Source organism: Aythya fuligula, chromosome 10, assembly GCF_009819795.1.
Source record: "Aythya fuligula isolate bAytFul2 chromosome 10, bAytFul2.pri, whole genome shotgun sequence".
NCBI classification, from domain to species: domain Eukaryota; kingdom Metazoa; phylum Chordata; class Aves; order Anseriformes; family Anatidae; genus Aythya; species Aythya fuligula.
Window position 1 is genome coordinate 4,194,808 of NC_045568.1, and position 25,248 is coordinate 4,220,055.

At 37.7% G+C, this 25,248-nt stretch overlaps 1 protein-coding gene across 1 annotated transcript in view; it reads left to right on the forward strand.

The window, feature by feature from the left end:
- Positions 1–25,248, forward strand: part of EFCC1 (EF-hand and coiled-coil domain containing 1) — a 54,964-nt gene that overhangs the window by 15,646 nt on the left and 14,070 nt on the right. The window contains exon 3 of the mRNA XM_032193864.1: positions 23,115–23,260. Coding sequence (XP_032049755.1) covers positions 23,115–23,260 — 146 coding nt within the window. The remainder of the gene's footprint in view (positions 1–23,114; positions 23,261–25,248) is intronic.

A 25,248-nucleotide genomic window follows, 5' to 3' on the forward strand; every position in this document is an offset into this window, starting at 1 on the left:
ATCGGTGTAACAAAGACCTATTCTATCAGTCAGGCTTCAGAAAGGGTCAGAGTGCTGGTTTGCAATAAAATTTTAATACCGGCAATACAAATGGCTAATTTTACTGAGGTTCTGCATTGCAGGGAGAATAGTGTCACGGCTCACAGCAGGCAAGATGAATGTGAACTGGGAGAGCGGCTGAAACACAGAAAGAATGCTAGGTACTGTATTGCTTTTAAAATCGAGTCTTTGAATTATCCATCGGTTCAACATGCAGATGGCCTAATTCACTGTCACAGCTTTATTATGTTGGTGAAGTTAAACCAATGCTTCAGAATGTTTGTTTAGTGTTTTAACCAACCTCAAAATAAGCACGCCTTTCCAAAGACAAGAATCTTCACAGGACTCAGAGCACATGCTTCTTTGTTGTGCTACATAAATTACAGACATTTTCCATCACTTCATAAACAAAACTGTAAAAACAGGATCTGGCCCAGAATATAGTTACATGGTTTAGCCTGCATATCCTTAAAGAACGTTCTTCCCCACCTCTCAATCAAACAAATGCATACTGCATACATCACTAATATATGTAGTGAGTGATACGCATTATACATTTTTTATTTTAAAAATAGTAAAATGCATTAAAAGAAAGGGTGTCCTGTTATATGTTAACAAACATGATATCTCAAGATATTTGTCTCTTATTAAAAATGCTGCAGAAGATACCATAGTTCAGAGGCAAGTCTGAATTCATCTCTGGAACTGAAAGCAGTGAGGTTCCACCTCAGTAACTTGATTCATCTCTTCACTGAAAAGCACACTTCAGTCACAAAGCTTGGATTCAGATCAGAATATCCGCTGAGGGGGAGCTGGAAACAGAAGTTCTGTTTCTTCCCAATTCTAATCATGACTGGTAGTCTGCCTTGGTTTAGTTCTTGAAAACATTTTTTGCTTAGTCTGTATTTTAGTTGGAAAGACACGCTGCTTTATATCACATGGTAAGGAAAGCTACAACAATGTGGTTATCGTTTGATTTTTATAGAAAAGAGTAATGAAACTTAAATAAAAATGACTGTAATATTCATGATGTTAAAAAGAAGGACCAGCTGAAGACAAGCTGAATGATCTTAGGATATTGAGCAACTGGATGATAAAATGGCAGGTGACACTTGCCATGTTTATAAAAACTGAGGCACTTTAGGAAAAAAACAGTTCCAGCTTCACAGATACAGTGACGGACTCTGAGTTCATTATAACCATTCAGGAATATCTTTCACTCTAGGAGCGTATCAGTTCAGTTGCTGAGTTGCATTGAGGACAGCAAATACAATATTAAAATTTATTAGGAAAGGAATAGGGAACAAAAATATTACGCAAGCTCATAAAAACACCAGCAGACAGAATTATGACCCTTGCATCTAAAAAAGATGCACAGAAAAGGCAACAAGTACAAAAAAGGGCATGGAAACTATTTTGTCCAACTGCAAATTTCAGCCTGAAAAAGAAATAGCTGAGAAACGCGATGAAGGTCTGTAAAATTTTAATCAAGGAGGTGAGTAGGGGACAATTGTTCAGTCTCTCCCAGTGCCAGAACTATGGGCCGTCATATGAAAGCAGGAGGTAGATTCAAAGCAAACTACAAAAAAGTGGTTCTTGCCTGGCAGGTGAAGCAGGTGTGGAATTCCTTGACACTTAATTTGATGAAAGGTTGCATGGATTAAAATAGTAACTAAAATATTGATTTTTAAAATTCTTCACAAGTATTAAATAGAAAGATGACATCTCTACATGAGTCACCAAGCAAGTCCACACACATACTACAGCATAACAATGCAACAGAGTATGTGATTTTTAGGGGAAAACTATGTGGAAATATTCTCTTTGAACTTTTAATACACATAAAATGACAAAACATAGTTTGATTTTAAGGGTGTCTCTAACATCGCCCTGTATTCATCTGGAAGAATTCCAGGTTATTGCTCTACAAATCATGCATACCTCACACATCTGCAATTTAAGAGGGCCTAATCTCTAAGCTTAGCCTTGACTCACCCTTCAGACCATAGTTTTGGAAGAATCATTGAAATTCTTTCCTTTCCATCAGTTTCTCAAAAAAAAAAAAAAAAAAATATATATATATATATATAATGACCGCAGTTATAGGCAGCTATTACCCACATTATTTAATGGTTCTAAAGTTTCCTTTATGTTGAAAAAGATGAACAGCAGATTTACAGATGCTGTTCAATCATTTGTGCAACTGAATGCGAGGTGGTTCCAAGTATATTTCTGAAGTAGTGTTGCTACCAAATATCACTGATACCTGGAGATTACCAGGATTAAAATGAACTACTGCTCTGATAAGAACTTCTGAGTTACAGTAATAAATATTAGCTATAATTTTGGAAAAATCTGTCCCCTTTATTTCAGTGTGTTAGCCAGACGCTGACTTTCAGCTTTAGTTGAAATTTTCCCATTAACAATCTATCTTGGGATGTCTTGCACAGTCCTCATAAGTACCTGTCTGTGGGACATAATGAATAGGATATAGGATTAGATAGCTGAAGAGTCCCACCAAAATCTATTATGACAAAACCCAGCAGAAGTCCCTGCCTCCAGGTCATGCTTTCACACTCCAGACTCGGCTTGACGGATGCCTATTGTCCAGTCTCAAATCGCTTAATTCATTTCCATTCAAATCGTAGAAGTTCCCCACTGAGCTGGAAACCAGCATACACTATTCAATGGAGTTGTCAGGTTTTGTGTAGGAGACAACCATACCAATATTGCAAAGCTCCTCTTTATCCGTTCATGCACACAGCAAAATTTAATCCGAAAATCTAGGCTTAGAGTTTCTGCCATGCTGGCACAGCAAATATTTTCCTGCATGTAGCCAAATAATTGGAAAGGATCATTTGTAGGAGTGTCAGCCCACTGATCATCATCATAGTCTAAGAGCTGAGGGCAAGCAGAGCATTTTCAAAATACTGTATCTTTATCAGAAATAGAATATGTGCTTGGAAAATAGGGAAATATGTTTATTTGGCCTTTGTGCTGTTTGCAGCTGTCCTATTAGCATGTTGTTATTGCTATGCTGACATTTTCTCACTTATTCCTGGTTGCTTATTATGCACATACGTATGTGTTGGTAATGATTCTCTTCAGTAATTTAAAGGCCTTTGCAGTACCTTACACTCACCGTGCATATGTGAATGTATCACCTGTACCTGCCCATAACTGCATGTCTGACTTGGTTTCTCTCATGCTGCCACAGACAGTCAAGGGGACAAAATGGTGTTCTATAGGTCTGAAAGAGGGATTATTTCAGGACTATCTGGACTAGAAATGAGAAATAGAAGAAATACAACATTATAACTAATTGAAAAAGGAACAAAGAGGTTCTAAAATGCATTAATGGGGAATCCTCTCCCCCTTAAGAGCTCCTACAAGAATATAAGAACAGGCTGACTACACAAATGGAAGAGGATCAGATAGCTGTCCCATAAAATGCAAAGCTGAATGAGATTACCTGATACAAATTATTAAATACATGGCACACCTTCAGACCACCTGATAATTCACTTCTGTCTTTAATATTCTTTAGTGAAGAACTAATTCCAAACTGAGACTAATATCGCTGCTTAGGAACACAATGAATTTAATTTTAAATAGTACTGCTCCAATACCATTAGGCTTCTGTTAAATATATACTGAGACCACTCAAACTGTACCATTGAACTTATTTCAGCCATTGAAATAATTCACATCACCAGAATAGTAACTATTACATTGTACACAGATAAGAAAGAAACTTTGCATAATAGATCTTATTACTTTGTTCTGTACAAAGGTGGCCAAGGATATTTGCATGTTTTGAAATCAGATTATAATGTTTGTTATTTCAGAGATCTGTTATTATAGAGGACACTGTATCTGTTAAACTAGAAGATATGAAAACACAGGCCATACACAGTAAAGGATGCAGTTCTATTTGGAGTGTGACAAAGTGATAATTAAATTAATACAAGAAATACCTCATCTAAGATCTGTTCCTGTCAGTGTATGCCTTGAGGAAGGCTGCGTGCCATGAATTCTGGAGAACTCCCAGCATGAATTTCAAAATACACATTTTTTAAAGTGAGTAATACTTTAGAAGAATTCCAAGGATAATTCATCAATTTTGCTGAACTGTAGTTTTCCCCTTTTGGTAACTTAATTCTTAAAAATTAAAAATATGTCACAGGGATGCAAATCTATTATCCACAGTTTAGAGTTCTTGTATGCTTAGAGAACTTTATCCCATTGTTATAGGTGCTGTGCTGACAAATACATATAAATACATAACATCATACACTGCTTTCCTAAAATATTTTAATAGGTTTTATATCTAATGTTAAAATTGAGTTCTAGAGCAATTTTCAGATGGCCACAGACCCATAGGTAAAGAAAAAGCATTCAATTAAACTAACCTAAACTTGGATTCCAGTGTTGTTGCTCAGGAAATGAAGCCATGCACTAGATGAGACTGGATTGATGGCAGTTTGAGATCTGTATTGGCATTACACTCAAAGTTTCTGTTCTGTTTTTATACAGCTTGTAGAAGAATTAAGTCAAATATATCATCTCAAAATGATGTTACTCTGATTTCAGCATTTCTTACATAGGATTAGAGAATCTCTTAAAGAATATCAGGCATCATTTGGAGAGGTGCTAATCGTCCTCAGAGCCTGCTGGTACTTGCAGTTCAGTGACTGCCAAGAGAACGGGCACCTCTCAGCTGCCTGTGGCAAACGCATTAGCCACAGGAGGTGAGGCAATCCAAACATGTCCACAGAAGACACAGCCACTAGAGACAGGATGATCTTTATGCTTACTATTTACAGATTAAGAAAACAAACAAACAAAATCTTTAGGAGGTTTTTAAGGCATAGAAAGCATAGAAAGAGTATCTTTCAAGCTGGCCTCTCACGAATGCGTTAAGATTTGTGAGCTTATGTTTTTTTCTGTAATAATGTCACGAGATGACAGATCGGTAACAGGAAGAGCACCGAACAGGGCAGCACCATAGCTACAGCTCGAAATCCAATTTTCCTAATAGAAACTGACAAAACCTACCAACTAATCCCACCCTTGGGGGGGGTGGGGGAAGAAGAAAAGAAACAACACTGTTCTGCAAGCAAGATACCATGTGCTCAGATGCAGTCTTTAAAATTCAATTGGAGCTTGGAAACAGTAAATGGGATTTCTTCCTTAAGTCTTCTGTGAGACCTCTGGAGCCTTCCCACCCACTGTACATAAGCGCAGTTGGGTTTTATTGTGCCTCGAGCAGTGGAAGCAGTCTGTCTGCTCAGCATGAGTTGCTGTCACCTGTCTGCCCACTGTTGTGAAGTACCATGAAGTTTAAGAACAATAAATTCTTGTTAGGCTTACATTTTATCCAGCTTTCTGTAACTTGTTATTGTATTAGACAGTGATGTAACATCATGACTACTACTTAAGTCAGGCTCCAGGAGGCTTAAATGGAGCCACTAATATCATTTTATGATAGGAAATTTGGATTCGATGTTATGAAGCTCCCAATTGGTGGGCTTATCTCTGTTTAAGAAGGTATGGAATTCAGATTACCATTTTTATTCAGTAGCAGCTGAAAATCTCAGTGCTAGCTGGGCCCTTAAATCAATTTTACAAACAACCTCTGCTTCGGGACACTTCCATAGTTCCATTCAGTCCCTCACACAACTATTTTTTGCTTCATAAACAAGCCATAGGAAACAGGCCAAGAGGAATATCACATCATTCTGGGCTTCTCTATGAACATCACACCATTTTTTCCTACACAAGCTTGTGTCTGCTTCACATGCATTATGGTGGGCAGAGCAACAAGGACACCTTGGGTGCCCAAATACTCTGAATGCACAAGTTTAGGGAGCAGTTCTGTCACGTTACAGGGGTGTCTCTGGTATTAGAATTGTACAGTCCTCAGTCCTTCCACAACTTGTGCTACAATTTTTTGCATCTAGTTCATATAAAATACAGGAAAATTATGTTTCTTTGAAGCGGCAGCCCTAGAAGAAAGGAGATAAAGCCTTACTTGATCTCTCAGGTTTTGAGCCAAAAGAGTACAACAGCAGAATTCAATTACAATTTTCTACACACCGAGACATCACTGATGCTAGCACGATTCAGTCATGTAAATCCTGTCCACACCAGTAGCACACATCCCTCAGACTGTGATTTGCTGGAACAGCCTCATTATTCCAGGAGCAACAGCATCATTGCAGGCTCTGTGCCAGTACTGACACCAAATACAGTTAGCTCCAGCAGCAAGAGACCCCAGATTTGCAGATCTGATGGAGTGGCTCCACTGAGTTGCCGTGTCAGTACTGGAAGGGTAAGATGCACTGAACAATATTCCAGTTTTCTCCATCTAATAACCAGCACAACATGCACAAAGCAGACATGTTGAACAAGCAGCTCTTGTTTTACCAGCAGCTATCAGAGCCCTACATCTAAGTGTCATTAGCAACAGGAAAGTTGTAACAAAATCAAGTGGAATATTAATGTCAAATTGCACGTGACTAGCAAACAAAAAACAACTATTTCCTAGATTCTTGCACAGTGTAGTTTGGAAAATACACTAATGGAAACACCTCCACAGATTCAAAGTGCCTGGACTTCATTAAAAGGCTGCATGCAAGAAACTCTTTGGAAACAACAGCAGGCATTGAAGTTCTGCCATAAGTGACGATGTTGCTAAAACCTCTGCTACCCAGTAACGATACACGCTGAAGTAACCTTTGATCCAGCATGGCCTTTCTAAGAAAGGAAGTAAACGATGGTCTTAAGGGATCCCGGGAACTTGTATACATGCCTTCATGGCTTTCCTACTGCTCTGAACCCAGAAAGCCCAATTCTCATTATTCTGAGGAGTGTATTTAAATAACACTTTTTAAGACAGCTGCCAGGAATCTCACCTCAAGATATTTCCTGTCATCACCAGTACAAGCACCCAAAGGCTGCTTCAGGCAGGCATGCATGACATGATTTTGAAGTCACCTGAGCTAGATCTGCATGTGATATATCCGTTCTGTCTGTTATTAATGATGTATTTCAGTTTTAACTACAGAACCGAGAATGAAGGGCTTCGCTTCTCACTTTTAAACAAATGCTTCTGCTAGAAAATGAAGTTTATGTACAAGTTTTTGGAGGGATGTTTTTCCCACCTCACTCCTCCAGCCTAGACCTTTCATCTAATCTGGAGCCAATCACTTCTCAAACAAGCATTAATGGTGGCCCTTACATCTGAAACTAAGGTCACTTCTATTCCCAGTAGGATGTGGGCCTGCAAACAAGCTGTATTTATCCTAAATATCCCAGTTCTGGCCAGGATTAATGCAAATCAGTGAACCCTTGCTAATGCAAACCAGACTTCTGCATACTCATGAGCTGCTGTCGTTAATCCTTCAAGGACATAAATGTACAGCTGGCTTAGTTTACTGCTAGCATCTTTTTCTTTAATGACCCTCCAGATATATGACATTTATGTACTCATGCCCTATTTCAAAGAATTTATAACCAAAAGTCCAGGCAGAGCATGTTAAATTCTGCCATTAGCTGTTATTGCCAGCCTAATCACCAGAGAGTATAAAAATTTGCTGGTAGAGGATTATTAGCATCTCTGTTACTGAACAACAGGGTACACTACACAGCAACAAATCACCATATAATGAAAGACTGTTGCAAGTTCCTTCAAGAAATAAGTACAATCAAGATAATTTTAATAACTATAAGTCATATATATATATATGAGGGTTTGGAGGGAGAGGAAGTGTCTACTTAAAAGATTCAGGATGAATGACACAAGCTTGGTACTTGGCACTGTATTGATTTTCCCCTATTTAGTTTTTTAAAGCATCTACAGAGAACAAAACCAAGAAAAATCTGCATTCACTGCAGAGATACACTACAGAAAAGCAGTAGTAGATCTGAACACAAATGGTATCTTTAGGTTCTGTGTGAAGTGTACAGACAAACTCCGGTCTGTTCAATAGCTTTAACTCCAACACATAAATAAAAACAGCAGGCTTTGTTGTGGCACTGAGCTGAGAGAAACATGAAAACACTGCAGCATATCAGGCCTGTTTCTGCTCTGATTTCAATGAGACTGTTTCAGATCTACAAAGCCTCTTTCACTCAAACAGAAATTTTAAGGAGTGTAATGCCATGCCTGAAATGCTTCATGAAGTTCTGGTATGTAGGTAGGACAGCTTTAATATTTAAAATAGCAGCATTGCCAGCTAAATGGCATGGATAAAAGGCTGGGGTTTGTGTCTGGTTTTTGTTTTGTTTTGGGGAGGTGTTAAATTCTTTTGGATTGTGAAAATTTTGAACTTTATGTCATATAGATCTTGAAACATGATGCTTTTAGTTACTAAAAATCTGTCAATAAAACTCAGGAACATATTCTGCTTTCATTTTTAGCCATTTGTGTGTTGTTATTATGTATTAAATTAGCACTGAATATTTTATCCCTAATGTTCTCATATACAAACACCACACTGTGAAGGCCAAACCTAACTTTTAAGGTGGAGAGCTACAGAAAATCTTCCCTATCCCTTTTCAGTGCTTGCAGCAAATGTTAGAACAACTTCTCCAAGACATTTGAACTCTAAGGGAGTTTGAGGATGGATCAGGAAGGAACTTTGATGTGAAATCTATAGATGATTTTCTTTTTCAAATATTTCTGCATGTCAGAATTCATCCTAACCTGTCATAATACAGCCACGAATCCCAGGATACAAAATTATATTGTAGGATGTGAAAAAGCTGAGGGGAAAAAATTAGGTCTCGTATTGGATGCAAGAGAGATGGATCAGCATTAGGAGTGTGGGATCCCTTCCAAGGCTAAGGCATATGAGAAATTTCCAAAAGAGTTGCCCAAGGCAATAAAGTAGAAAATATGGTATAAAAACCTGGCCCCAGAAGTTTAAATATTAGTCATCTACTAAGAACTAAAGTGAAAGGCTAACCATATTTTTTTTTGTAAATACCGAGGATTTTTATTTTACTATAACCCTGTAATGTTAAATTTAATCATTGTTTTTACAGTAAGATAATACAAGTGGTATCACCTACGGTTTCAAACAACTGCATTTATTTTAAGTCTTCCTTCTAGTGCTGTGTTACAGTTGTCTGCTTCTAAAAACTCTTTCCTGTTTTTCATACAGATTTCCCTCTTTTCCTGTGTAAATCTATTGAGGAAACTCTATGAAAACAAAAGGAAGTATCTGCTTCCAAATACCTGTAAGACTGTCCAAATTAATCGTCTTTGCCCACTACGGGGCTCCTGTTGCAAGTAGGGGCTGACTGTGCTGCGAGTAGCACCGCGTCCCACGGAGGTAACTGGCAGTCCAGTCTATGTGAACAGCCCCCGTCTAGCTGATGCAGCAGGGCACTGCAGGCAGGAGAATCCAATAAAAGGGAAAACCTTGCACTTAACTACTGTTGTCTTTAAAAAAAAAAAAAAAAAACCAAAAAAAAAAAACAAGAAGCCAAAGCCTTTTGTTAAAATAATCTGGAGTAACATTGACTGGGAAAACATGAATCATGGTTACCCAACCTTCCTACGAAAAATTTTCCTAGCAACACATTCCATCTGGCCCCTCTCCTTCACCTCATTTATTAGCTCTCCTGCTTGAGAACTGCAGTGCTGCACTAAGGTCTGTGACGTCCACTTCCAACCATACATTTTTCAATAGTAAGACAGTAGCACTGAGTCCTGCATGATTAGAGATCCTACCTAAATAATGCACCTTTTAAATACCGTAATGTTAGCAAGTTCTGTAATACCTTAAGTATGCAGCAGCTGAAATTGAATCACTGTCAGAATCATTTTTGCATCACTTCAATTATCTTTAATGTAGCTCTGATTTGCTTTAGACAAATCTTTCAGACTGCAGAGCTAGAAAATCCAAAACAAAAGTAGAAAATATATTTCAACCTAATTTAGTGTGTTTCTGGTTTCTGATAGTCTTCTAGGCTCCACAGAACCTGATGATATTTGTGACTTAAGCACTGCAGTTCTGGTGGATGTATGCGTATTGCAAAGAGAAGCAGAGCAGCAGGCACTGCGAAAGGATGGAAGGTGGATTTGTTTCAACTTTTCATACCCTTTTTAAATAATCTATATACAACTTCCAGCTCAGCTCTTATTTCGATCAAGTTTTCTATTTGTTCATTTATAATGTAGCTGAAAAAACAGGGAGGAAAAAATCAGTTATTTTAAGTTACTAATAAAATCTACCTGATCCTTTCTCCCCAAAAAGGAAGTCCTTTTATCATTTACATTATAAATAATTCTACTCAAGGGCTCCTGTCAGGATTTCATTGGGCTTTTGTCCTAATAAAAAGGGAACACGTCTCACCTGGGTAGCTCTGAAGGGTCTACATGCAATTTTAGAATATTATCACAATCATATGATATCAGTGCTGGATAAGGTACAAGAACACTAGGTTTTGCTCTTGCTAATAAAAACATTATTAATCTAGTCTTTATCCCAGTAGGGTGTACTGATTTCAAACAGATTGGGTCATGATTTCCTTACACTGACACAATCTAAACACAAGTAACATCGTTTACATCATGTGGCACCAGTCCTGTGGTCTGAAAACAGTCACTTTTTATAAACCCACACACATGAGGAGAGTATCAGAAAACCAGCCTTAACAGTGTAATGACATTTCAAGAAGTGAGAAACCTTGAAGATCCAGCCAATAACCTATACATTTCAAGCAACACTGTCTGCTTCTAGGGACTCAACCAATGCTAATATGACCATGATCACATTTTCAGTCCCCATCTTTGCTGTCTTGTCACACACCCAAGTTACACCTCTTAAGCATCTTTTAATGTATGCTTATTCCATAGCCTATTTGTTTAACCATTTTAGCTCACAGTACCATGAAATTCCACATTTTGCCTACTGAAGTCATCCATAAAGCCTAGAATTTTGACATACACTCATATTAACCTATCTTACATATATGACATCTATTTTTTTCCTGAAAGAGACAAAAAAGTTCACCATACTTTTTTTCCTCCATTAAATATTTGTAGTAATTTATGTTGAATTTCTGATAAACTGATAGAAGAGAGCTTTTCCTGGAGGAGTACTAAGCATTGCCTATGCCCCATGTGAATCCCAATACTACGTTATTGAACAGCTGAACAGTATGGAAATTAATGCCTTATAACCATATCACAGAAACTGCAGAACAGCTTGTAAAGCAAAAGCTTGAGGAATACTTGTCTAACTAATAACCTCAACCTGGTCAGGTCAATTGTTTGAAAATGGCAATAATGAAATTTTAGCAAAACATTTACAGAAACATAACTAATTATGTAAGGATTGCAAATGATACCGTGAAATTAAACTGTAACTTTAGTTTGTTTTGTGTCAATGAGACTACATATTTGGTTGAAATTACACAACCGCTCAAGTGCTTTGCAGTTGTGGGAATAGGTATCATGTAAATATAAATTTAGATGACCTTTAAGTAAACTTGACAATAAATACAATACAAGCGTACTTGGCCTGAGGTTCCTCAGATGAAGAAATGCATCTATCCGTTGAGGTTACACTGGGATAAGCAGAGATCCACCCATGGATAATGCAGCCAAGCCAGAGTGCTAAACATGCAAAGTCAGAAATCAGTTCTTACACAGAGGGAGCAGCTGTGTACAGTTATGTTGCATTTCTGTCATTGGTATTTCTGTTTCCTAATCACATTTCTTATACAGCTATATAACCAATAAAAGACTACATAGAAGCTGATATATTTGTTGTCAGAACGTGTCTAATAGTGCAGGAATAACAGGCAATCTTTTCAGATCTCTCTGAACTGGCAAATAACTTACAAACATTTAGGAAGGAAAGTAATTATTTGGAGATTACTGTAAAGGCAGTGTTATTTTTTGCAAGTCACCTACCCGAACATGAAAGCTCAAAGGAAGCAATGGGCATGCTGCTTTCAGGAAACTTAAAACCGTTTCAAAAAAAAAGCATCAGAATAGCAGGCACAGAGCTCAAATACGAAGGAGCTTGGATAATTAAACAGTATCTAGTAAAGAAATAGCCCTCTCTAAAGATCTAAGGATGTTTTGAAAACATTAGTGGGATAGAAAACACAACGTGGTGAGGTAATTGTTATTCTTGTTTCCTGATACAGGATCTGAGAAATATGGAAGCTGTGACTTCCCCACGGTCACAGCAGAAAGTTGCTGGCACCAAAGCTTCATGCTCAGGTCTCAGGCCAGCTGCTCCCTTTGCTCTCCGGGCTCAGCATTCACCACAGGACAGCTCCTGTTTGTGGGGCACCTGCAGGGACCAAACGACTACACAGGACAGCATGTAATTTCCCCATGAGAGCTTAAGTATCTGAGATACAACGCTGATGGTCGCTGCTCCTCCTGTTAATGTACATTAACATGATGTTTTCCTAAATGCTTATTAAGAATTAGTCAGCAATAACTTGCAGCCAGCTTAAGGCACATCTTCCTTTTCTGCCTCTCCAAACCCATGAGGCTGTAAGTCTACAAAGCTCTGAGATAAGAACCAAAGGAACTTACGTGCCAGTAAATACAGATCTTCAGAGTTTCTACCACTTTAGGTGGTACAGTCTTGCATGCATCAAACAGAAGTGAAAAAACAATGTTTTATCAAATGTTTTAAGCTCTAAAAGCTGAACTCAGTAGGATCTCCACCCTACTGATAAGGACTCCCTGACTCTTCTTAGGAAGAAGACTTTTCTTTATCTAGCAGACACTAAAAGGATCACAGGATATTTGATCTTTACTGACATACACTGTAGCACTTGGGAGATAAGAGGAGGATTCTTTGGGATTAAATAGTACATGTCTAAGTGATGGAATACGTGAGGTCTTTTTTGTTGTTGTTATACAAGCAATGGCAGAAGATAATTATCTACAGCACACAGCTCTGCTGCTCTTGTTTATCTGCTTTATATCAAGTATCTTTCTTATATCTGTCAGTGTGTTAGAATTTTGTCATATTTTAGTTACTATTGTTGGTTGTAGGCTTTCAAGAACCTGTAAAATATGAGTCAGGACACCAAGAGAGAGAAAAAGAATTCTGAAAATTAAGGGTTGCAGATGAGGAAGGAAGAACAGACTTAGCAGAACACATCCACAACTCATCTACGTGCAGTTATGTAACTGCCTTTTGTTTTTACATGCCTCCACTGCTTTTTGTATGGGCTGGACTGAAAGGAGATATCAGAAGAGTCCAGCAAGAGGTTTTACCGAGGGGACTGTCTGTCTGACTAGAAGCAAAGAGGACTGTAAATCTTGCATGAGAACTTGTTCTCAGACAGGCTTCAGCCTCATTTCAGACCAATACTTCCTGGTTACAAAGAAGTAAGTTTACTTGCACTGCTTCTCTGAAATGGAGTTGTAACATACTGCCAGGAAAGCATCTTCAGCAAACTCTAGGCAGAATAATCTATGTCCTATGAACCTAGCTGAGAGTATGGTTGAAGGATGTTGACCTGAGGAAGGGCAACCCATAAGATGCAACATCTATTAAAGGATGAAGCCTGGCTCAGATTCAAGTGCTGAAGTGACAGCCAGCAGGATGGATCCACACCCATGGGCAATACCATCCGGCCCTCTTTTCTGCGTGAGGACCAACTGCAGAAGTCTTCTTAATGCACCTGCACATAGCCTGGTGCTCCTAAGTCCTAATGTACCCTCTCTACTGAGTCTTGTGGGTTTGGGGAGTAATTCTAACACTGCCAGCATAACACAAACTACAGTTATACTAAATTAATTGCTCCAGTACAAAAGGAAAGGAAACTCAGAGCTGCATGCAAGATAAGAAAAATGGAGTAATGGATCTATGACCTCCATTTCCATGCCTAGTTGGAAAGCTGAATCCAGGTTTTCACTCAGATTTCCAAGTTTTGGGGAGGCTTTAGCAAATAGCTATTGTTGTAATGGTTCAATCAAGGACAAGTGATACTTGAGTTTTTCCAGCTTTAATTAAACTTGTGTTGTGTGCATCCAAGCTCCTGAAATTCAGATATTTACACTGTCTCGCTAGCAGGGTGTGGCAATAGAGATCTTTATTCCAGTGGATCAACATCTGGAAATCATTTCCTTTATTTTGTCACAAAAGAATTCCTTAAGGGGGCAGCAGTATCTGAATGACATAATTCCAAAGTGATGAATGCTTCTCCTGGATAATTCAGTAACGATTAATCATAAAATACCTCACGCAGAACAAGAAAGCCATATTCATCTTTATATATATATACTCAGAACTACCACCACATGATATAGTTCCTTGCTAGGTATAGAATTTATAAGAGCACCATAATTACCTCATCTGTTTAGCCTAATTATCAAATATATCTTCCATTCAGCAGCCCAAATGACTAACAGTTTATTAAGATTGTTAAGATTCAAAGTCAAACAAGGTTAAGGAAATATCAAACAGTGAGACTCGGCTCTCAGGCTGCATTTCAGAGCTGAAAGGAATGTATTCTGCAAGTCACAAGAAGAAATCTGTCCGTGCAGTTTTAACTCAGCTTCCTTATTCATTTATTTGTAATAAATATAAGAATGCGTGTGTATCCATGCATAAAAACATCCATTTTGTGCTTTGGTGGGTCTTGCTTAATGCTTAATTCATCTTTACTATGAAAGTGGACTGAAATGCTACCCTGAAAACAAATGACTAGTTCCTCATCACAGTATAAGATAATAGACAAATATTACCATAGAAGTCTTCAGGTAATTTTAGGTGCTCACTCTGACATATAAATGTTCACAGTACCCACTACTTTAGAGCAAAACACATGAATTATAGCTTCAGTGATTCCATGTTTCAAATACAGTTTGCATACCCCATAGTCTTAAATTTCACTGACAAAAAAATCAGGATCCAATTATTATCTGTGCATACTAACACAGTAATTACGTGTAAAAAGCCTAAAGTAATTTGCCTAGTATTACACAGGGTCTCCAGCAGAGGCAGGAATAGAATCAGCTTCAAAGGAGCATTGATTGCTGTAACAATGGCACTAACCATTCTGTTCCTGCCTGTCTCACCTGACTTGCTACTTACACCTCTGCAATAGGAGAGAAAGCAACCTCCTGTCAGAAGTTTCCTTCTTTTCACAGTTGTTGTCCATCCATAGAAGTCATTTATCCCCTGCCTTGAATGAGCCAAGGGTCACGTAGGAAAAGCAGACACTGATTTTATAAATAATCATAACGTAATGGATGTGCTCCTGGGGTTAAGGCAACCTTCTGACATCTTGTAAACCAAGAGCTTTCCAAGAGAAAAAAAAAAAAAAACACAACACACACACACAAGCAAAATAACAGATCTGCTTAAAACATAAGACTGTGTCAGATAGCACCACCATGGGCTACCTGACGTCTGTGTTTTCCACCACCAGGGTCAGATTCTCCACATTCTCTGCATAGATTTCTTCTCTAGGATAACCGAACAGCTGACAGCACAGTAAATTACCATCCTCCAGGTTGACCTGCAGTCAGGGAGGAGAAGCTAAATTGTGGATGCTTATCCCAAACATTTACTGATAGGAGAGTAGTGGCGAGACTTCAAGAACTTGAATACCATACCAAACTTTATCAGGGAGCATGCCTGACCCTTAAGCACCTTTTTCTACACATATCATTTTCTGTGCCTTTCTATCTCTACCTATCTCCTTCATGGAGAAGTAGCTGTTGTAATTTCACTTTTATATTATCTTCACCTTAATCACTGTGCCTGTTCAAGGAGTAATTCAACTGCATATATCTTTCAGCAGTAAAACCTGATTGAAAGGTCTCTCCCCAGCCTGCTCACTCCTGTCACAGCCCTGCATTTTTGCACCTCCTGAAAGACACAGCTCTTAGGATGTTGATCCAAATTTTAAACTTGTCTCCAAAAGTCAGAGGAAGGAGATACTTTAATACACCTTATTTCAGGAATCCTGTTCATAGCAGCACAAGCACTTGCACAACTCATGAACATTATGATAAGGAATGAGAATATGGAGAATGGGAACAAGGTGTTAGGGGTACAAGACTGAAAGAAAGGGAGATGATTTTTTTTTCTGAATTTATCTTGGGCTACTCCATCAGGCCTATGCAGCTTCTATGGTCTTCCCTGCATCAAAGCCACCACCCCCTGTGCCAGCAGCTTTAGCAGAGAGAGCAGCAGGAGTGCAAAAGGGACAATCTTCCTGATCTCATTCTTGGCAGATAATGACATCTTGCTTAAGGTAAACTAAAGTAAACACAAATGTTGGCAAAGTTTATATATTTCTTCGTGGCTACGGGCTGGAACACTTTCAGTACTTCAGAGTTCTTAAGAACAGTCACTGCTCCAGACAAGGGAGGTATGAGGCCTTTTAGGAATGTCTTTAATTCTGTTGTTCTTGCTTACCTGAAACCTGAAAGATCAGCATAAGAAATGTTTGGATTGGGAGAAATTCAACTCAAATGGCATAGGACAACAATATGCAACTGAAGAACTTGGCATCTGGATCTTTGAGAACCCAAAGTGTCGGGAAACACCCACGTACCGCCCAGAAAATCTAGTTTTCTAATGTGATCTCAGATTGTAAGTAGTGGAATAGCAAGAGAACAACTGACAAATGAACAATAAAAGACCTGTACTAAGAGCAGCTGATTTCCAAAAAACAGCTTCCCTCAAACAGTCTGAGCTTACACAAGTTGCTCTTTGGAATGGGACAGTACAGACAACAAAAGATATGTTTCTTTTCAATAATTCCATTATGTCTGCACAAAAGTTTGATTTGTCTCAAAAACGCTTGAAATCATCACAGGAAGAGCTGCATGACAGCAAGGAATAACTCTGTTACCCTCTGCTAGTGGCAGATTTGCCTGGTTATATGCACTGTGCAGAAGATGGAAACATTCAGTGATAAAACACATTGCCATCAGTGAGATGATTTTTCCTAGAGGACAGTGATTTTGGCAAGAAATTTAAAGTCATCAGCTGATAACAGGAAACCTCTCCAAACTTTAGCCAGCATTGCAGAGGCTCTTAAGTTACAATTTTGTTCTTATTTCAGCACAAATCAGGGATATTTAGTTATCTTTATTATTTATAACAAATTCATACTTGTAAAGTTTTATGTTTAATGCCTTACAGACCAAGCATTTTAAAACCTAAACTGTTCATAGAAAGTTCTTTCAATATGATTTCTGTTGAAGAGAGATCCACAGCTTAAAGTGCCAACCAAAACCAGATGTATTCAGTAAGCCTACAGACACTTCAATACACTGTGAAAACAGATTTAACCCACATGATGTATGAGAAGTCATAAATAAATCAAAATATGCATACCCCATGAGCTCTGCAGTTCCCTGTCGGTGATGAGCCAGAATTGAAACTGTTCCAGGTTCCCTAACTCTGTACTATTTTTACCCAAACTGTCAAAGATAAAACCACACCTGATTTTAGATGAAAAGACCAGTCATCCACTTTAAAAATGAAGTATAGCTTAGCTTGGCTAACTATACTTTAGGCCATGTACATACCTTGTTGACACAGTTGCCTGATCTGCTCTAAATAAGCCTGTAAAAGGGACTAGTTAAAGACCTATAAACATGAAGCTAAATAATTCCTCAGAGTTATTTCATGATTAGTCAGGAATTCTAGAAGTTAAAGACTTGTTCATCCCCAGAAGCAGGTGGTTTTTGCTGCAGTTTGAAGTTTCCATAACAATAACAGGAGTACCAATTAAAAGCCAATTAGTCACGGACGTTACGTTAAGGTCCAGTACTTTCCAACTCTCCACTCTTGATTTTCCCTCTCTGGAGCTGCCCATTATTCTCAGCACAAAGGCTTGAAAATGCATGTGGGCTGCTGGCCTGTCACCACGGAAACGTCGCCACACTGCACCGCGCACAGATGCTTCCCAGGCATCTTCCGAACTACTTCCCCTCTGATCTTTGCCCTAAGCAAACGTGCTGTTTATTCACTCCTCTCATTTATGAAGACTCATTATATGTTGTATGAATACTAATGAGAAAAGAATTAAATCTATGGTTAAGAATGAGTGGAGATTCCCCTTCTAAGAACCTCCCGTGACAGTGAAGGCATGACAGTTGGCATGTTTCATTATGCTCGTCTTTAAATCCTGAAGTTTCTGCCAGTTCAAAATTAGGAGTCTGGATTGGGCACTAAATTTTGCTGAACAATAAAAAGCTCCCAGATAGGAAAAAATGACCTAGTGGTTAAAGGACTTGATGAGAAATCAGGAGATCAGGGTGTTTCAGTGTTCCACCACCAAAAAGCATCACTATGCCTCCATTCATGCCTCCACCACCTCACTTTGGGATGATGAATTGCTGGGTACTCCAGCAATGAGAACTGAGAAGCATGAAGCAACCTTCTGTTCTGGTTGGTTTCCATCTGCTTTTAAGTCAAAACCAAAATTGTTAGAATCCAGCCAGAGAAATTTACTGTCTTCTTGAAACATTCTCCAAAGTTAATGTGGGATCCTATGTCCATGCAAAATTGTTTATATATATACATGTATGTATGTATACATAGACACACACACAACCTTTATTCCAATAGACAGCAAAGATTCACTACTATTGTCCATTTACTCAGCTAACTCTTCTGTGCCCAGTCTCAGATGAGAACCTTCTTTGATCCAGCTCATATTCAGTTTCTACTTATAAATGAACGGCATGCTTCCCCTTTATGTGAGCAGTAACAGCAACTCCCCCTCCAAAGCATACCAAAACTACAAATTTCCAGTGTATTTATTTCCAACAGATCCTTGACATTAAGTATTGTAGCTCTGCAAACAAAGTCTCTTTGGTGTTGGGTGCGTGTATTTGCTTGCTTTTAAAAACATCCATATTTACTCATCTTGCTGCTTGCATTTTTCCTTCATTTTTATCTGGCACAGAAGAGCTCTGGAATTCCAGCTTGTCTGGCCATATGTTCCTTCATATATGTTTAAAATATGTCCCATTTTCAGATACCTTGAAATAATTGTACTTGCTATGTTTGGTTCTAGAAATCAAGGTTTAATTTGTGCCCTTTAGTGCATAACGAATTATAATTTCACTGTATTCCTGTTGGAGAAACCAAGGCACAATGTGATTTGATGCAAATGGCAGAGCCTGTGCCAGCACTAAGATCTTAGTTCTGGAGCACCTGGGTCTGAAAACTCTTGCTCAAAATTCCTCCCCCCCCTCCCCCCGCCCCCAGTTTCCCAGATGAATATCTCTAGAGAGGAATGGAGGAATGATATGGCTGTCTTTAATCATATATTGAGTGGGAAGACCTAACAAAACACACCATCTGAATGACCCCCTTAATTTCCCCACAATCAAAGAGCGCTGATGACTTCCTCTCAGGAAAATTACTATAGAATGAATAATCACAGTTTGTGCTTTGGACCTGATCAACTAATTTTAAGTTCTCTTATAAGACCTACAGAGAGGTAAAAGCACTCTTTAGGCCTGTTCTGAATCTTGTCCAAGTGGATACAGTCTATTATTTTAAGTCCTGCCAGAGTGCACTGAATTTTATGGGAAGGACTTAAAATTTTATTTTATTTTTTTAAACTGAGCTTCTCAATGTTATTTGGACTGCAAGAAACAGGTTGCCAGGTGTAAGACATTAATACCACCATCAACAGATCAAATTAAACATTACAGCACTAACCCACTGTTAATAGAGAAGATTTTAATGATACTTGAATATTCTCAGTCTTTTTATGGGTTGAAACCTTAACCAACTTTGAAACTACAGTTAGAATTCAATGAAATCTCAGTATTGCTATAATATGCAACCTAACTCTAGAAATCTCTAAAATCCACGCAGGTGTAACTTACGCCATTGCTCAAGTTTAAAAGAACAATCCACCGAATACTGGATAGACATCAGAAACTGTAAACAAATCCTACTGAGTATAAGGACCCAAATTAGTTTTCTTTAAAAATGAAGAAAAAGTACCGCATTTCAGAAAAATAAGATGTGATATCCTTTTTAAAGGAAATACTCCATTCCACAGTACTGTCCAGAACACTGAAGCACAGCAAAACTCTGCAGAGATCTCAGGAGCTTCCGTTTTGAATGCCCAAGCTTGCTGCGTAAGGTAGCTTTGGAGGCCACCATATGATTCCGCCAGAACTAATGCAAGCTAAATGAAGCCAGGCTTAATGCCAGAGCTGCTGTTTCCTTTGACTGAACAGGAAATCCAACTGTTGCTAAGTAATGGCACAAACTGTAAACAAAATACATCATTAATTTTCATGCAGTCAGTGCTACCTGAGGCAGTAAAGAGCAGTGATGATTCCTATGCAAGGTTTGCCTCACTTTGTGTCCCTACAGATTTTTGAAACACTGACATTTAAAAAAATAAATCATGATCGATCATATTCACTTAGTGCACATATACTTTCAGAAACACCAAGGAAACTAATATTGGTGTGGTTCTTCAGGAACTGAGAGCAGCTGTGTTAGATTAAACAAAAGCTCTTAGCAATACTTATCTCGAACTTGGCACCAGCTCTTCTATTACTACATCTAAAGTCCCCTTTCTAGCAGTAGTTGAATTTACTGGCAGGAAGCATTTAGAAGATTTGTACAAAATGGTATTATGCAACTTGTTTCAGTAGAATCAATTTCCCAAGTGTTTTAACTCTCATTTTATGTTGATGAATATTTACTGTGTTAAGTGCAACAAATACTCATCAAACCAAAACTAATCTTAGGAAGAGTTCAGAAGGAGATTAATTTACTGTAAAGCCCCTGAAATTGGTTTGCTTTCTTCTGCATGTAGATTCTTTGTGAACTATATGATGGCTCCTACAGGGAAAACAATATAATCATGCTATTATACGGTCTAAGTGGGAAAATATCCTGATGTAACTACTGAAAGTAAACAGGAAAGCAAAGGAAAAACACTCTGTATGAAGTACACTAGTACTTCACATACAGCATACATGTGAAAAGTACAAGATCTTGTAATGGACTGAATCCTGTTCATTTAGCTCCATACCTGAGAGGTTGCTTATTCCTAGCTCTGAAAATAGTTGATATAAATTTTACATATGGGGACTGATACTCCAATTTTCCATTTATCCAATGTGAGGGTTTTTTTTTTTAATTACAAGTGTCTGATTTTATAAAACCTTCATAGCTCTAATTTCCCTAACATTTTATGGAATAAAGTTACATATATACAGTGAAAAAATGAATGCTAAAAATTAATTCACTGTTATACTTAATGAAACTGAGATACAATTTTTTTTTTTTTTTTTTTTTTTTACTGTTTTATATGTAAAAATAATTTCCTTTGTCTCCTATATTGCAAACTATTTTGTCTAAAATACCAATGCTGTCTTCCAGTATATTTATAAGAAAGCATAGGTAGGAAAGCCAAACTGAACCAAACCAAATGTCCTGCAATGAGAAGAGAGAAATTCACATGTACTTCACATTATGGTCATCTCACATTCCATTTCCATTCTTTCCAATACAGGATATTTTATTTTATTTTATTTTAGAAAATAAATTGAATCTATGTGAGTACACTTGTTAAACTTTGCTTCATGTACAGCAAAATTCTCCATTTTACTACACAGAATGTTCTTTAACTCTTAGATGCCTGGGTCATCTTCTTGATTGGATAAAAACATTTAAAACTCAACTACATGAAAATACACTCTAGATTATTCCTCCAATACACGTTACTTCAAATTTCATCACAAGTACTGCCCCAATGCTCTCCATTTAGGTAACTATCAATTCCTCAGTCTGAACAATCATTGTCCTTCACATTGAGTTAAATTACTTTTTTTAAAAAATAGTTTTGATGGACAAGTTTAAGGACTTGAATTCATCAGATTTTTTTTTTAATCCAAAAATAATTCTACTCATCTCTAATGTAGCTGATATCAAAGTATTTTGCAATCTTTCTTTTTTAATCTGAGTACCACATCTTGAAAATTGTTTCCTTTAAGAAATGGAGAATACTATATTCCTCTCAAGAAAAAAAAAATACGCGATTTCAAATGAGATCGTTAGTAATTCAGAAGCACAGTGCTCACCGGTTTGCAGGTGCAAGACTCCATTCACATATCATTCTTTTTGACTTTCCAGTAAAAACAGCACTTGGGAAACTTAGACCTAAACCACCTAAAAGACATCTCCCTGATGTCTTTTGTTATAAATAACTGAGCAGAGAATTCAAAGACAGAAGTACTGAATACTAATCTTTGTTTTTGAATTAACTACATAATCTTGGTAAAAGGTCTTGATTTGGTCTTGAAAACAAAGTAATTCTGAAACCTTGGTCTCACTGAAATAAACAGAGCCAAGTTTCCTATCTCTCTCTGTGAACACAGACCATAAGCTTTGTATTTTTACGTCTGTAAAATAAGAGGTGTACTTAAATGCCTCATAAGGGCAGTATGAAAACCAGTAAGTCAATATGTATGTGGCGTTTGAAGCTGTGAAACACAACACCGCTGGCTATTAGGGCCGTCCTCTTCTTGCATCCTAGAACATGACAAACCATGTAAAGGGGCCACAAAAAGTCTTTAATACTGTTCTTTAGACTAAACTGAAGCTTGGTTCAATGCTGAACCAGGCAAGTAGCCTGATACTTGTAAATCTGAACACTGCCCTAGGTGACAGGATGCAGGACATGCTACCCTAGCTATAGCTGTGTCCATGGTAAGAAGTTAGCACGCACTCCAACACTGTCAGCTGAAAACAGAGAGACTCCGAGAGACATGGCCAGACTACACCGTTTCCACATATATTGTCCAGATGTCTTTGAGATGAACTAAAAGCTAGTAATATTTAGTTCTTATTACTTAACTCTAAGAAGAAAATCTACCTTCCTTTGATTCTCAGCAAAACCAATGAAAGGCAGCCCTTGGCAGTTTGATTTCACAGGCACAGAAGGTAAATGACCCTGTTCTTTTGTGGCACGCCTAAACAATTTCTATTATATGCTACACCATGCACATTCATCTTTCTTTTTTGTTTCCTTTCAAATTTGGTTCAAGTCCACTTTATTTTACCTTTCTTTTCCAGATCAGGATTTGTGAAGTTTCAGCTTCCCTCAGGGAGCAGCCCAGAGCAGAAGGATGCAGCAGCTTCAGCAGATGGAAGATATTGCTCATCCGTTGTGCAGCAAGATCGAAGATCTCCCACTGGCGGAGCTGGGATTTCTGAAAACGGTATTAAGCCTAGTATCCAAATATTTTATTTCCTCACTGATTTGTAAGATCCTCAGAAGAAAAATAATATAGATATTAGTCCACCAAAGCTGCTAATATATGTCTTAATACATCTTGAAACCCCAGATATTAATAAGGGGTTAAATAAATAAATAAATAAGGGGTTAAAATCTCAGTTTTTTACTTCTTCTTTACTTCTTCTTCCCCACATACTACATACTACTTTACTTCTACTTCCCCACATACAGAGCTAAGGTTCAGAACAACTGTGGATTTTTGTTGTTTGTTTTATATTCACCATACCAAAACATTTTTCCTGTCTTAAGAATACAAAGTTTTTGTTGTTGTCATTTGTTTAATACAAAACTCATAAGTTCAGCTGAAGTCATTTCCAAAGAAACCATTTGCAGTTGATATTCTGTACAATGACAATCTTTGGAAACATTCTGGCTGCTTCACAGCTCTGAAGAGATCCAACCTGCTTTGCACATGGAGCCCTAACCACTGGCATAGCATCACTCACTTCTGATTTCTCATGGGACTGCATGAAGCATTCTTTGAAATTCTTCTAAAGTCACAGAGTTTGCCTGGACTAGCTCTAATTTAAAATGACCTAGACTACAATTCACTGGTACTAGAGCTTTCAAAGCAATGACAACTTTTGGTGGATCATTTAGCTGCTTTAACGATGAGAGGCATTACAATAGTTATCTTAGAAGCCAAACACCTTCTCTCCCTTTGGTTTTCTTGACCATTCTTGAGCGACTGCTAAGTATGTTCAGTAAAACTGACTTACCTTCAATGAATTTTTGAGATCTCATTCAAAGGAGACCAAAAAAGTTACCTGACATTAACTGTAAGTAACAACACATCTTTACTACAGACTAGAGAACTATATATACTGACATAAAATTTGATTTTGTGTATTTATTGAACAGAGCTGACAAACAGATGCTCAGGAATTAAAAAAATAATGATATTTAAATATAGTTTACTTTGCAGCATGTTCTGCATTTGGTTAGACTTACAAAATTGAGCTACTTTCACAAATACGTTATTCAATCAAGCACTTTTGCCAGCTCAAAGACAGATCCCATGTCTAATCTATGTTACCCATATTTCAAGTTCAAACAGCTTTTTAGCACAAATTACTCAAACATATTAACTGTGGGGAGTTTTTTCAATCTTAAAATGGGAAGAAGCGTTCCATCAAATGCAAATAGAAAAAAGGATTAGTTACACAGAAAAGAAAAGAAACTGCAAAATTGAATGACTGCAAAACTGTGTGCACATTTGGGATAAACCTAGATAAGCTATATATATAAATCTAGGTACAAATTTATTTATAAAATCTTTAGGTAAAAATTAATAAATATTAATTCTTTAGAGCAGAAGAGTCATTGCATCAAAGGAATATTGTAAATTATTCTGCATTAGCCAGATGACCTCTTACTTAGCACATGAGGAGATGTGAGGTTTACAGTAGACAGGTAAAACTAAGCATGAGATACCTCTAGGTCTAATAATACAGTTCTATGTAAAAACCAGCATCCCTTCAAAGCACAGTAAGTGAATGAATCAGAGAGTATTAAAATTAAATTTCTGAACTCTGAATGCATGTTTGGCTGGTTCAGTGACTACACAAAAAGCCCTAACACAGTACAGGAGTTTCTTATTCCTGTTGAAAAGTGTATATTCAATTGCATACATGAAGAACAATTGTGCTAATAATACGTTGTTCCTTCACACTTATCCTTGCATTTGACTAAGTTAAACGAAAATAAAGAAAACAGCTCTACATTAACTGCAAGAAGGTGCTGAGATGTTCAAGGTTCTTTATAAAAAAAAAAAAAAAAAAAAAAAAAAATTACCTTTCCTGAGACTACCCTGCCCTAGATTCAGAGCCCCCTTTCCACAGGTGATGTTTCACTGGGGAGTTTAAAAGCTCACCTGGTGCTTTCTGGGTCTCACTGGTTTCAATCAGCACA